This window comes from Chiloscyllium punctatum, chromosome 26 (assembly GCF_047496795.1).
Source record: "Chiloscyllium punctatum isolate Juve2018m chromosome 26, sChiPun1.3, whole genome shotgun sequence".
NCBI classification, from domain to species: domain Eukaryota; kingdom Metazoa; phylum Chordata; class Chondrichthyes; order Orectolobiformes; family Hemiscylliidae; genus Chiloscyllium; species Chiloscyllium punctatum.
The window spans coordinates 23,762,623-23,777,623 of NC_092764.1; the positions used below are offsets into that span (position 1 = coordinate 23,762,623).

Here is a 15,001-nt window from a genome sequence, read left to right on the forward strand (position 1 = left end):
GATGAAACGGTTGATGCTAGTTAACCTTCAGAACTGCCCTGAGGGACTCCTACAGCATTATCCTCATGCTGATTGGTTTATCCTCCAATAACCACAATCATCTATCTTTGTTTAGATTAACTGGCATTCTATCCATTGAAAAGCTATATACCTAATTTCCATTTACTTCAATTTTACTAAACTCCATATATAACATACTCAGTTAAATTCTGCCTGATGTTAGAGAAGTCACTTTTACCCCACCTTACCTCTGAAGTTCAAGGCTGAATTAATGCATTTATCAGAATATAGAAATATAGAATATAGAATCAGAATATCCACAGTATGTTTCATGCAATTTTGCCTCATACTGCTATGTTTGTGTTCATGGTATTTGACTCACTGGTTAAGAAAGGGTAACTTCTTTCCCAATATGTCCTACTGGAGTACACACAGCACTATTAATTGCTTCTGGCTTCACATCAATAATATGACACTGATCCTGTGACTGCAATAGGGATATGCACAATTTTAATTAGTTTAAACTATTTTCTTTTCTAAAAATCTACATCTACTGGAAGAAAAATGGTTGGATTCTATTTGATGGAGTCAATCGATGCAGCAACAATTATTTTGCTTGCTATTAAGCTATCCCTTGTATCGACTACTCTGTGGGAACAAATGAAGTCTTCTCATTTCTTGTGTCACAGGAGGCTTGTTAACTTTGAGCTTGTGTTTTCCATGTCTGCAAAGCCACTCCAAGTTAAATAGTCTATATCATAATGACTCTAAACATTTTAATGATTTAGATTATGTCTACTTCGATCTTCTTCAATCAGAATAAACACTATATTGCTCTTCTCAGTTACCTCATTAAGCCATGCTACATCATGGAGGGAAGACCGTCTCAAGGAGATGAAATAAATTGTTCCAATTAATGCAAAAAATAAAAAACTTCAAGAATTTCAAATATACATTACACTTTAAACTGACTGTTTGAAGAAATGTATTACGCATATGAGGTAATATCCATAGCTAAAGCTTTAACTCAGACTCTGGATTAGTGGTGCTGGAAGAGCACAGCAGTTCAGGCAGCATCCGAGGAGCAGTAAAATCGACGTTTCGGGCAAAAGCCCTTCATCAGGAATAAAGGCAGTGAGCCTGAAGCATGAAGAGATAAGCTAGAGGAGGGTGGGGGTGGGGAGAGAGTAGCGTACAGTACAATTGGTGAGTGGGGGAGGAGATGAAGGTGATAAGTCAAGGAGGAGAGGGTGGAGTGGATAGGTGGAAAAGGAGATAGGCAGGTCGGACAAGTATGGACAAGTCAAGGAGACAGTGCTGAACTGGAAGTTTGAAACTAGGATGAGGTGGGGGAAGGGGAAATGAGGAAGCTGTTGAAGTCCACATTGATACCCTGGGGTTGAAGTGTTCCGAGGCGGAAGATGAGGTGTTCTTCCTCCAGGCGTCTGGTGGTGAGGGAGCGGCGGTGAAGGAGGCCCAGGACCTCCATGTCCTTGGCAGAGTGGGAGGGGGAGTGAAATGTTGGGCCACGGGGCGGTTTGGTTGATTGGTGTGGGTGTCTTGGAGATGTTCCCTAAAGCACTCTGCTGGGGGGCGCCCAGTCTCCCCAATGTAGAGGAGACCACATCGGGAGCAACAAATAAAATAAATGATATTAGTACATGTGCAGGTAAAACTTGTTTTTACCCCATTGACTTTAACTCAGACTGCAAATCCATGCAGGGCAAAACACTAAGCCATGCCAGTACCAAGAAAACGAACAGTGATGATTTTACAGAAGTAACTAGTTTACATGAAAAAGTTATCTTATACTCCTAAGAGCACTGCATTTCCGTCAGTCACCTTGCCATAGGATGGTTACAATTTCAACAATAGAGCAAGTGGCCAGTCAGAGACAAGACATTCTGTGCTTATGCAAAATAATGATATAAAAGCCTTTGGTTTCTTAGACTCCAAAAGAAAAGGAGCAATGGCAGAGTCAAAGCTCGTCATTCACATCTTCATTCATAAAGATATATCATTTATGTATCATTATAAAAGACACATTTTGCCAGTCCCAGAGGACTCAACATTGAGTTCTCCAATTTCAAATAGCCTCCCTTCCCATCCCCCGACCTGCTTTCCAGCCCCTCCCTCCCATTTGTCTGACTGACCCTTCTTTCCAGCCACCAATCGGATTCATTCCTCCCATCAACCAAGCAGGTCATACATTCTACCTGCCTCACCATCCCATCCCTCTCCCCACCCAAAGCCCTCCCCAGACCCTCCCCCTGCCTTTCTCTGAAGCTCCCCTTACACCCACATCCAGTACTGAAGAAAGGTTATACCTGAAACGCTGACTTCTCCAACTCCTGGTGCTGCTTGGCTTGCTGTGTTCTTGCAGCTTCCTGCTAGTCTATAAAGCATTTTCCTTTGTCTCATCAGGACAATTTCGTAGGATACAAATGCAAGAGGAAAACCAACGTCTATACTCCAAGAAAGGAGAGGATTAATTCATTGGTGAGATCAGAAGCAAAGGTGCCTGTTGTTGATCCAACAGAACACTTTCTAAAGTATCTGGTCATCTCAGCTCTATCTGACCTGAGATTGAATAAGCTATGGGTTAAAGGGTTATACAATTATCCACAACAGTCCTGTGATCAATTAGCCAAAAAATCTAATAATCTCACAGACTGCAAGCTCACAAGTAAGATGTTCTGTTATCCTTCCATTATTTAATATTGTATGTGCAAAGGGCAAATTGACACTTGGATCTATGCATGGGGTTAAATTGGAAGAAGAAATATCTAATAAAAATTTAAGAAAAAGAATCACGTACTTCTAGTGTTATCTAGATGGAGAAATCTGAAATTTCACAAATATAGAATTATATTTTCATGGCCAGAAGGGTTAGAAAAGAATGACAAAATGATGTTGCATCACATGAAATTAAAAATGCGACATCATGTTTGACAATCATATTGGAATTTACTGGTGAAGATGTCATGACACAGTGATAGCAAGCCAAACTAAATTAATCATCATCACTGGATTCACAACACAGTGATCTTAAATCTTTCAATGAGCCTCAAAATTGTTCAGTTGCTCCTAATCAGACCTTACAAATAACAGATCATGGTCACCAAGTTTCTAACTTAAACAAAAACTAACAATTTATTATTAATAATGTACCTTCAGCAGAACATAGATAAACAACAAGGGCAATCTAATTAATATCTATGATCTAAGCCATCCATCTCTGAATATTAACCTCCACCCTCACACTGACAGACAGACACAGGTAAGGGATAAATTAAAAGAGAAAATACGAGTAACACAATTTGCCAGTTCGCTAGCTGTTTCAATGAAAAATACCAGGCCTTCATGAAATCCTTTGATGACAAACACATAGAATTGTATATATTGTTTGAATTTTGATGAATGATTAATGCAAACAGCCTTCATATACTGCTGGAGGCTTTTTACTTATTTCTGACAGACTGGGATTCTTTTTCAGGACTTTCAACAAGTTAATAACTACAGAATAACAAGAAAGAACTAAACCCCAAAACAGCTTCCTAGTCCAGAAGCTTCTAAATGAATATGATCTCCTGCCCAATGGCCCGGTCAGCACCAGTTCAATCTTTGTCTTCTCTTTTGTTTCACCATTCTTAGTGGGTTGTCAGGCTAGCACTGGTCCTCCCTTGATTGACTAATTTAACATCCAAACACCTGTCAATTTGAGTTTAAAAACATCTTGGTGTCAAATTATCTACAGTGTCCTTTATCTTTACAGGCCAGTTCCCATCAGCAAACATCAGTCTTTTTTCTCATCTCTTTGTTTTAAAATAAGTTGCTGTACAAAGTTTAATTCTCAATTGCATCTCACAATTTTAAAACAAAAATGAGAAACAAGAAAGAAAAATCAGTGATGGTCTCAAAAGATACTTACAGCATAGACAAAAGGAGAACACTTAGATATTGCGCTTTTAGATTTTCAGAAGATTTTTTTCAGATAACGTACCAAACAGAAGGTTAATAAATAAAATTAGAGCACACAGGATTGGGGATGACATAATTACGTGGATTAAGAATTGCTTAACAAACAGAAAGCAGAGAATAGAAATAAACAAATCATTCTGGGGATAGAAACCTGTTATTCTAGAGGTAACATAAAGGTCAGTGCTCGGACCACATCTATTTACAATCTATATTAATGCTTTGGATGTGGGGACCAAATTTGCCAATGACACTAAAAGAGAATAAGTTGCAAGAAGATTTTGAGAGGATGTTGACTGGTGACTGAATGCACTAGATCATGGTAGATGGAATATTTAATGTAAGTAAGAGTGAAGTTAGAAGAAATGGAAAGGCAGAATATTCCTTAAATGGGTGGGTACTACAGAGGTCCAAATGGATCTGGGTGTCCTTGTCCATGAGTCAATAAAACCTAGTTTGCATATGCAACAAGCAATTAGGAAGACCAATGGAATGATGATATTTATTTCAAAGGGATTTGAGAGCGGACATAAAGATATCTTGCTGAATTTGTGCAGAACCTTGGTGAAACCTTAGCCGGAGTAATGAACAATTTAAATCTCCTAATCTGATGTACTTGCCAGAGAGGAAGTTCAGAGGAGATTCACCAGATGAGCTCCTTTGATGGCAGGGGGTTTGTTTTCTGAGGAGTGATTCAGCAAACCAAATCTGTATTCCCTAGAGGTTCAAAGAATGGGAAGTGATTTTATTGAGAGTTTAAAAATTCTTACAGAATGACAAGGTGGAACCAGATAGACTTTCTCCCTTGGCTGATGACTCGAGAATCAGGGAATAGCATTTCAGGATATCAGACAGGCCATTTTAAACTGAGACAAGGAAAAACATTTCCACTCAATATTGTGGTAAACTTGTTCCCCAAATGGGCTGTGCAAATTCAATCATTAAGCTGGTTTAAGACAGAAATTATAGGTTGCTAGAGACAAATGGCACCAAGGGGCATGGAGATAGTGCAGGAAACCAGCATTGAGGAATTATTGTGATCTAGAATAGAGATGTTCAGAATGGCCTCTTTTTCCTATGTCCATACAAAACCTCCACAGAGCACATCAAGTAACAGATCCCTTTGATTTCTTATCAACCCGCCCAGATGATAGTGACTGTGTTGGGATACTGAATTTCCAAAAAGTGAATCATTCAGAAGTGATTTCAACTCTTCACTCCTAAAGATACAGACTTGCAATGCCCTTAACAACAAACTCTATTCAGCCTGGAGGCCTTCCTGTTTCTTAATTGACTATTAAATATTAGTTTTCCAGCAACAGGACACTAAAATAGCATCTATTCACCAGCCAGCTGTCAATCTCTGCTCCTGAGACTGGCTCCACTGGATTCATCAGACTACATGCTACAGGTAAACACTTAAGATTAGTTAGATTGGCACTGCTCTGGGTGTTTCTGAATCCCATTCTCCTGAACCTCAAGATCGAAATTATGCTCATGGATGTCGTTGACAACTAAAACCAATTGCTGACTGTTGTTCACTGACACCTGAATTAATTTGAATGACCGATTAATAAACTTGCAGTAAACGCACCCTTTATTCCCAGGTAAGATCAAATATAACCAGCAACGGTACACCTCATTCGTAAATATTGCATTCTGGATTTGCTAAAAGCCCACACTACACAAATCATTTTGAAAAAGATCTCAAGTATCAATAGCAGAATCTTCAAGCCCTTTTATCCTCTTTATTTTTGTGTAAATAAACATTGCCTATTCTCAGAGAGCCAGAGTTGTCAATTAAGCAGCGGTTTTCCTGGGGTTTTGCTGATTTAACAGACTAATGAATTTCTGGACTCTTAGCTATGAGCATTCAGACAATCTTTGAGGCATATGAATCATGAATTTTTTTAAAAAGCTAAGCCATGCCAATCCAGCCCAAAGAGCCTAAGATGTAAAACACTGTCAGAACTGCTCATGAGACAAATTCTTCAGAATATAATGCCAAAGAAACAATTACATTCTGTAAAACATATTTCCTAGTGCACTTAAAGGAAATTGTTAGAGTTCACTTAATAAATTAAACATACCAGTCATTTAAAAGGCAAGACCTTCATTCCTGTTGTGTTCTTGAACTTATAACGGTGTTAATTTCGCACTGTTTTCAACCTATCACTTAGTTTCTACTTTTGATTATTTTTGTCAGCTAAAAACAACTATGTTTTAACAGAAGATACTGTTATACTGTAAACTCCTTTTTTAATTAGGAAAATGCAAACACATTTAGTTTATTGCATTAACTTTTCACTTGGTGAAGTTTTTGTATTCCGCAGCAAATCATCACCTCGGTCAGCAAGCCACACATTTCTCAGTATCTGCTCCATTCTTGCACCTAGACTAGATATCTGGACTGTGGCTCCATGCAGAAGAGCAATCAGAATGTTAAGGGGTCATTTCACTTCTGAACCTAACACTTAACTTCCTCAAATCTATCAATGATATTAGCTCATCATTTTTAAAAAAATCATGAAATATGGGCACTGCTAACAAGGTTGGCATTTATAGAATCCCTACAGTGTGGAAAGAGGCCCTTTGGCCAAACAAGTGGACACCGGCTCTCTGAAGAGTAACCCACCAAGACCCTTCCCTACCCTATATTTACCCCTGAGTATTGCACCTAACCTTCACATCCCTCAACACTATGGGCAATTTAGCCTGGCCAATTCACCTAACCTGCGCATCTTTGGATTGTGGGAGGAAACCAGAACACCTGGTGGAGAATGTACAAACTCCACACAGACGTTCACCAGACGCTGGAATTGAACCCAGGTCCCTGGCGCTGTGAGGCAGCAGTGCTCACCACTGATCCACCATGCCACTCAAATTACCCTGCCCTAATTGCCTTTGAGCTGAGTGGCTTGTAAAAGGGCAGTTTAGGGTCAGTCACATTCCTGTTGGTCAGAAGTCAAAAGTCACACACATGTTGGATCAAATAAGGACAGAAGACCTCCTTCCCTAAAGAACATGTGCAAACCAGACGGGTTTTTCTATGACAATTAAGTACAGTTTCACACTTAGTATTACAGAGACTAGCTTTCAATTCGGGATTTATCAATTTGAATTTAAATTCCACCAGAATAGATTTGAATCAGCATCCTGAGATGCAATGACTTTGCCATTATGCCATTATTTCCCCAGCATGCATTGCTCTGCACTTTGAGTGCATGACTTCAGGACCATTAAATGCACATTAAAACCATTTTACGATTCACATCAACTGCATTTGCTCCTGATCTTTAAATTTACATTATAAAAACTTCTTGTAATTCTATAGAACACTTACTTAATTGTCTGTTTCTGAAGGATATCTTGGTCAGTTGCATTCAATGTCACAATAACACTGCCAATTGCGATGTTCTCCGGTTTGACTACAATTGTCGGGTCAGGATTGAAAACAGGCGGCTCATTCGCATCAAGAACTGTGACTTGCACGGTTGTGGTAGAACTGGAACCATAACTAATCTCAGGCATGATTGGGTCTTCATTTTCCACTTTAATCAGCAATGTGTGAAAAGCAGATCTTTCATAATCCAAAGACTGAAATGAAATAAATTTTAAAAATGCTGCAGTTACTCACATTGATAAATGAATTCAGAATCAAATTGGCAATTACAGATGCAAAGCAATTTCTTGAAATAGCTTTATTGATTTGAAATTAATCTCCAGGAGTAGTACATCAATATTTAAAACATAACTGCTTATTTGTTTGAATCAATTTTTATCATTGAACATTTTGATCTATAAGAAATGAAAATTATTCCAATAATACTTTGTGGAAATGAATAACAGTCCACTCAATGTTCTCTTCCCCTTCTCCTCTGTTATACAAGACATGGACTCCCACTCTGTGACCAAGTTCTATAGTTTCCCTCTGGGAACTTGCCAAATTATGTCAGCATTTTGATGGTTAATGTTAGCAATGTTCTAGACTATGGAGACAAACCCAATACATTTCTCACCCAATTTTCACCTTCTTGAACTTTCTGCAGGAGTAATGAAATGGCTGATTTTACTGAATTCATTGGAAGTCAGGCCAATTGTAAAATTGCTACTGCTGAGCATGATGGCTAATGTCAGTTCATTCATCACAAGCAGTCATTCAACTGGGGGTCCTCATGTTTTCTGTGCACTGAGATAAGATTTCTGAATTGAATAGTTGAAAAACAGTGTCAGATCTTCCAACTGCTTATATCCCTAAAGGAAAAGGCAGTGAAGCTTACGAATGATACATACTGTCTGACTTGTATACTTTGAAATGAGGCTCTAATATGACCAACGCATTCATTTCTATATATAAGTGTTTTTATCACTAGTCTTCTCCTCTGCTGATGTCTGTAATTTAGCTGGGAGGTGTTATTTAACATATAGGGCAACATCACAGTGAGAACTCTTCTTTTCATGCATTTCCAGGCAGGGACTGCAGTAAAGTAGTTTCAAATGACAACAGCGAATTCAGAAGGGACAAAGAGAAAGAATATCCTGGAGGTAGGCTTAAACAAAGAAAAGACATAGCAGAAAAACACCACAGAGGAAAACAAGACTTGCATTTTTATTATGTCTTCCATAAATGTGGATGTGTCAAACTGCTTTTGTAGCCTACAAAGCCCTTCTGAATTTTAGTTGCTGTTGCAACGTAGTGGGAAGTGGGATATCCAGTGTTTGCAGTATCATAAACAGGAATGTGACAATGCAAGTTGCTTTTGGTAACGTTAATTGAGGGATAAATATTTGCCAGGACATGAAGAATAACACCCTTGCTCTTCTTCAAAATATTGTCATGGGATCTTTTACATCCATTTGGGAGAGCAATCAGAATCCTGTTTAATGTTTCATCCAAAAGACAGAACCTCCAGCCATGCAATTTTGACTCAAGGAATGAGTGTTACACTGGAGCCCTGTCTGACATGGTTATCTATGCACCTTTTCACGAACATTGTACTGTTGAATATCACATATCCCGAATATTTGTCTGAAAAGTAAAAACACTTGCTGGTATCTGAGACCATATTTACAAAAGTCTGCAGATTTACAAGTGGAAAAACATTGCTAACTGGTCTGTAATATTTTTGTATTTTTGTTCTCTATTCAAAGACAGCCAGAGGCAAAAAAATGCCAAAGTTGGAAGAGTAGTTAGCTTCAGGCCCTTTAGTAAAATACAAGGAGGAATCTTTCCAAAACCTGTGCAGCCACAATGGCAGCTGGTATGAAACGGAAAAGTTGGAAGAGAACCGATAGGTTTAGGTTAACGACAAATCACAGCCCTTACAGGACTATGGGTTTTCTCTCACTTTTATTGCTTCTGATTTGTGAGTCAGAGAACATTTTCTGAAATGAATATATGTTGTCTCTTTCACAGATGCTGAATGCTTACAGAAAGAAGCCTCTTTCTGTAAGCAGTGGATAGCAGTGTACTCCATCAGAAGGACCACATCCTTCATCGACTTCACCTAATCCATCATAGCAGTTTTATAGTACCAGCCCAGATTAGCTGGTTTAGAAAGCGAAAATTTCACCCAGTGAAAGATCTGGGACAGGATGATAAGAAAGAACCATCTCTCCTTTGAGGATTGAGAAATGGCTGCCTTCAGCTGAGGAGCTTTCATTTGAAATCATTATTGTACTTGTGGAGAAATACCAGGGTCCATCGTTCCTGACTTACTGTCCAGTGCCTAAACCTAAATTCAACTGTGATCTTAACCTCTTCCTCATTTTGTGATGCCATCTGAGCGAAAGGAAATTGTGAAGTTCATGCCAGGGATTGAACCATGAACATCTTGAAGACTGAATGATGTTCATCTCAACAAAACGTCGTTCACAGGCAGTAGGGAAATCTCATTTTATGTCATAGTGGTAGTCCCAATTATTGTACCTAATTCCCATCTCCAATAAATGGCACAAATGTGAGAAACACCCTATAATTCATGCAAGGCCAAGAATTTGTGAAGATGATTTAAGGGCAGTTGTCACTTCGGAAGTACCAGAGTGGCTTGAAGAACACCCTAGATCGGGGCTTTCAGGACTTAATTGAGACTGTACATTTGGTTTTAATATAGAACTTTGTTCTAAATGAGCTTGTGCCAAACAATGACTGAATGCAATGACTGAGAGTAAATTTGCCACTTTTCTTGACCTGACAATATAACTACATCAATACAACCCTAACCTGAAACCGAACCCTTCAAAATCTTAAAGAGGGAGTAACAGTTTGTGTCTAGTAGGCATTGCTGCTGATGCACTGAAATCTGCTACTTAAAGCCTGTCAGCTGCACTGGGATGAAGTGGCATGGGTTCAAATCTAACCAGAACATCAAAAAATCCAGGCATTCAGCAGCACTATATTACAGGAGTTTAAAGTTATGAGGGTAAACAACTTTAGATTTGAGCAGATATAGACATAAAAGACAGCTACAGCAGTGCAAGATTCTAAAACAATTGGTAAAAATACGTTTCTCAGAATTTGATATTTTGCAACACATCTGCTGATTTTCCATTTTCTGTTGTTATTGTCATTTTTTAATGAAGATTTGAAACACTATCGGTAAAGAATGAAAAAAAACTTCAAATAGCTCTTTCATTTCAAGATGTGTTAAAGTACTTTTAAGTATATCCATAGTTGTATTGAAAAGAGATGCGTCTGTCCATTTATGCATGATATCAGTCAGCAAACAGCAATGAGAGAGACATGTTACCGTGTTATCTTTCTCATGATGCTTGGTGAAGAATAAACATTGGTTAGAACATCTGAAGAAATTCCGTCATCTTCAATATGCTGTGGCATCCATTGTGTTCATTAGAGAGCAGAGACAGCTTGGTTTTGTAGCTCAAAGATGCCTTCATATCTCACAGTACTGCACTGAAGGATCTGTGCTACAGTCTGTACAGTGGTCTTGAAACCAGGATTTGACTCAGAACCCAATGTTGCTATTGGGTACTTTTTAATTAACTGGATTATTTCCTGAGAAGGACCATAAAGCACAGTCATTCAGACACAGAATACAGTTTTTTTAATCGGAAGAGGTTGGTAGAGATTTGTATGTCTTAATACACATGAAGCTGGCATTAAGGTGGCCTCTTGTCAATCTTCAACATGATCATAGGATTGCTCTCCAGCATTTTCTCCTCCTGACCTTTTCTAACTGGAAATCTCAATTCCTTTGGATCAGCTGATGCACAAAGCCACTGCAATTCTGAAAATCTCTGCTCCACGACAAGGTTTTCTTAATCTGTCTAGGATGAAAACTGAACTTGAAAATTCTAGCGAACTCGCAACAGCGGTAACTCCCAAAGCCTCTGTCTTCAGATAATGAAAAGGTGCCATTACTTCTTGAAGTCAGTATTGCATGTCGTCCATTAAGCATTCAGGAATATTCCCGAGGCTAAGCGTCGCAGTTGTATAGTTTACCTGAGAGTAAACAAACCATGGCTAACTTGCAGGTTGTGTGCTGTGAAACACATCAGGAGTTTGTTAGTATCACAGATTGCCTGAACATTCAGGAAACAAAATCTTTTCCTCTTGCTGAAGTGTTACATTTATGTAGCACCACTGACAGCCTTGGGCTATCTCAGTGTTTTGTAGCCTATGAAGTAATTTAGAAATGCAAGTTATTGTTTTGATGTAGGAAACTCATCATGTACTGGATTAGTGGTGCTGGAAGAGCACAGCAGTTCAGGCAGCATCCAACGAGCAGCGAAATCGACGTTTCGGGCAAAAGCCCTTCATCAGGAATAAAGGCAGTGAGCCTGAAGCATGGAGAGATAAGCTAGAGGAGGATCGGGGTGGGGAGAGAGTAGCATAGAGTACAATGGGTGAGTGGGGGAGGAGATGAAGGTGATAGGTCAAGGAGGAGAGGGTGGAGTGGATAGGTGGAAAAGGAGATAGGCAGGTTCGACAAGTCCGGACAAGTCAAGCAGACAGTGCTGAGCTGGAAGTTTGAAACTAGGATGAGGTGGGGGAAGGGGAAATGAGGAAACTGTTGAAGTCCACATTGATGCCCTGGGGTTGAAGTGTTCCGAGGCGGAAGATGAGGCGTTCTTCCTCCAGGCGTCTGGTGGTGAGGGAGCGGCGGTGAAGGAGGCCCAGGACCTCCATGTCCTCGGCAGAGTGGGAGGGGGAGTTGAAATGTTGGGCCACGGGGTGGTTTGGTTGATTGGTGCGGGTGTCTCGGAGATGTTCCCTAAAGCGCTCTGCTAGGAGGCGCCCAGTCTCCCCAATGTAGAGGAGACCACATCGGGAGCAACGGATACAATAAATGATATTAGTGGATGTGCAGGTAAAACTTTGATGGATGTGGAAGGCTCCTTTAGGGCCTTGGATAGAGGTGAGGGAGGAGGTGTGGGCGCAGGTTTTACAGTTCCTACAGTTCCTAGGAAACTCATCAGCCAATTTTTATTCAGTGAGCACAATGTGACTTACATCCCCAGAGCATGATTGGAAGGGTCTGGATATATAACAACATAAGTGCTGACATCACCATCAGAGTCACAGTTAAGGCAGTGCCTTGGTAGCAACATTTTGTAAATCATGTTTCAATATATGACACATCTCTGTCAAGATTCTAGAGGAAAACAAACCTTCCTCATAAAATGCTATTTTTAAAGAAGTCACATTCTGGCAGATGCATTGGTGAGTAAGCAGGTTAGATGGTGTTCACTTGCATGTCAGTCTGATATCAACATTTTTTTCCTTTCTGATCCACATTCTCTTGATCCTCCTACTCAAAGCACGGGAAACCAGAGAGAAATGCATTATTCCACCATGTTGAACTCATGATGAAATAATTCCAATGAAGGTATCATGTCACCAGGTTACCCTTCATTTACATGTGTAAAGTTCTTGAACTGATCCAGCTTCTGCAGAACCAGCTGTCAGAGAGAGCAAGACCTCTGACATGTCTGTTCGTATCTGTCAGCCAGGGCTCCCTGATTTGACCAGTTTAACAGTCCCAGCCAGGGAATTCATATTCTATGAGGCCCAAATGGCTGACCTTGTTACAATGGCTACACTTGATATTCCTTGTGGAGTTCCACAAATTCTCTTTCACTGTTAAAAAAAAATTTGAGCTCCAAAGCTGTAAAAGTATAAAATTGCAGACCCACACTTCTTTGCAAGGTTTCAATCTTTTCCTGTTTGTGGAATAATGCAAATACTCAGGGTCAGCTTCCTTATGATGGCAGTAATTTGCAAAGGCACTGAGTGGACATAAATATTGTGAAAGTTTGATCGACATTTTCTCATGTTTCCTTCCTCCGCTACCTCTGCAATTTATTTAAATGCAACAGGTCACACATTCTGCAGATGAATCAAAGACACAGATAGAAACCAGCAGGGAAATCATGTCAAAAAATATACAAGTGGACTTTTGGGAAAAAAAGGTCTCTGAGTCCCATCTTACTTGTCAATGTGTTTGAAAACTGTGGGAAGTGAGCATTTTCATTAGACACATTGGAGACGCATATCACTGAGCAATTGGGCAAATGAAGAAATTCACTCTTTGGAGCTTGAAAGGATCTATGTTCTAGCACTGATGTACATTAAGATGATTGAATACTAGCCTAACATCTATATAAAATAAAGTTTCCCCAATATATTAGCAATTGGGTGAGAACAGCAGCAATCTGTGGATACACTCAAATACATTCGATTGCTTGAGCTGATGGAAAGTAACTTCAAACAGTAACTGTGGTGATGGATGAAGAAAATATAAATGAGTAATATGATATTTAAAGCATCCTGAACACATAGCTGTGACTTGCTTTGTGTGTCTTGAGTGACATTGTAATTCAAGTTCTTGTTTGTTTGTAAAGAAACCAATGTTCTTTTGTTCACCGAAGAGTGTGAAGGATTGAGCACTAAACAGGAAAACTCACTTTATCAACAAATAACATTCCATCATTGTTCTTCGGATTTGTCTCAATTTTGAAGTTCATGTCAGGGTTTCCATTGATAATGGTGTAGACAGCTCTCCACGCTCCAGTAGCTGGGTCGTCATTGTCCTCGACGGTAAGATTCAGTATAATTCCAGTAAATCCTTCGTTCACTGTAGCTTGGAACTGATATATAAAAAAACATTGTTATCTCTAAGTAGCTGCAAGACTTCAATTATCACAGTCATAAAACAGAATAAATTATTCAAGACTCTGCCTCATTTTCTGTGAACTTTATAGTGCTTTTTTGATTCCTATAACATTTGGTTATGCTTCCTATCACCAGATAATTAAAACATTTTTAGCTTATGGAGAAATTAAATTTATATTAGACTGTGATTTACATACATTATTTGATTCTTTTTTTATTTGTTGCTACTGTGTTAGCGAAGACTGAGAGTTTAAATCTATTGATTGACGTGTTTAAGCGATACATGTCTACCATGAAAGCAAGTTGCCTTTGTTAATAGGTGGAGTCTTCAACAATGTGGCATGTAGGTCCTATTATAGCTACACTGTCAACATGGGGAATCTTAACTGTCCTATCCTTTGCAGTTCAATCGATCATTCCACAACTAAAGTGATGATGGTTACCCTCGAATGACACTGAAGCTTGGAAATAGGAACAAAAATGGAAATTATTGGTGAAACTCAATGTCCTGAAGAAGACTCAAAATGTTAACTCTGCTTCCTCTCCACAGATGCTGCCAGACCTGCTAAGTTTCTTTCGCAATGTCTGTTTTTGTTTCAGATTTCCAGTATCCAAAGTTCTTTGCTTTACTTAAAAATAGGAGATTGGAGAGTAGAATCTGTAACATTTTACTCAGAAATATAAACATTGAAGATAGGATCAGGTGTAGGCCATTCAACCCTTGGGCCTGCACCGCCATTCAATATAATTATAGCTGATCAGCGAACTCAATATCCTAATCCCACATATTCCTTGATCCTTTTAGCTACTATATCTACTTCCTTCTTTATGAGTAGCACAGTGGCTCAGTAGTTCGCACTGCAGTCTCACAGAGCCAGGAACCCTGGT

At 39.3% G+C, this 15,001-nt stretch overlaps 1 protein-coding gene across 1 annotated transcript in view; it reads right to left on the reverse strand.

Moving 5' to 3' along the window:
• Window positions 1-15,001, reverse strand: part of cdh13 (cadherin 13, H-cadherin (heart)) — a 1,093,338-nt gene that overhangs the window by 98,858 nt on the left and 979,479 nt on the right. The window contains exons 9-10 of the mRNA XM_072595947.1: window positions 13,906-14,088; window positions 7,322-7,575 (exon numbers count right to left, since the gene is read on the reverse strand). Of these exons, the coding sequence (XP_072452048.1) occupies window positions 7,322-7,575; window positions 13,906-14,088 (437 nt within the window). The remainder of the gene's footprint in view (window positions 1-7,321; window positions 7,576-13,905; window positions 14,089-15,001) is intronic.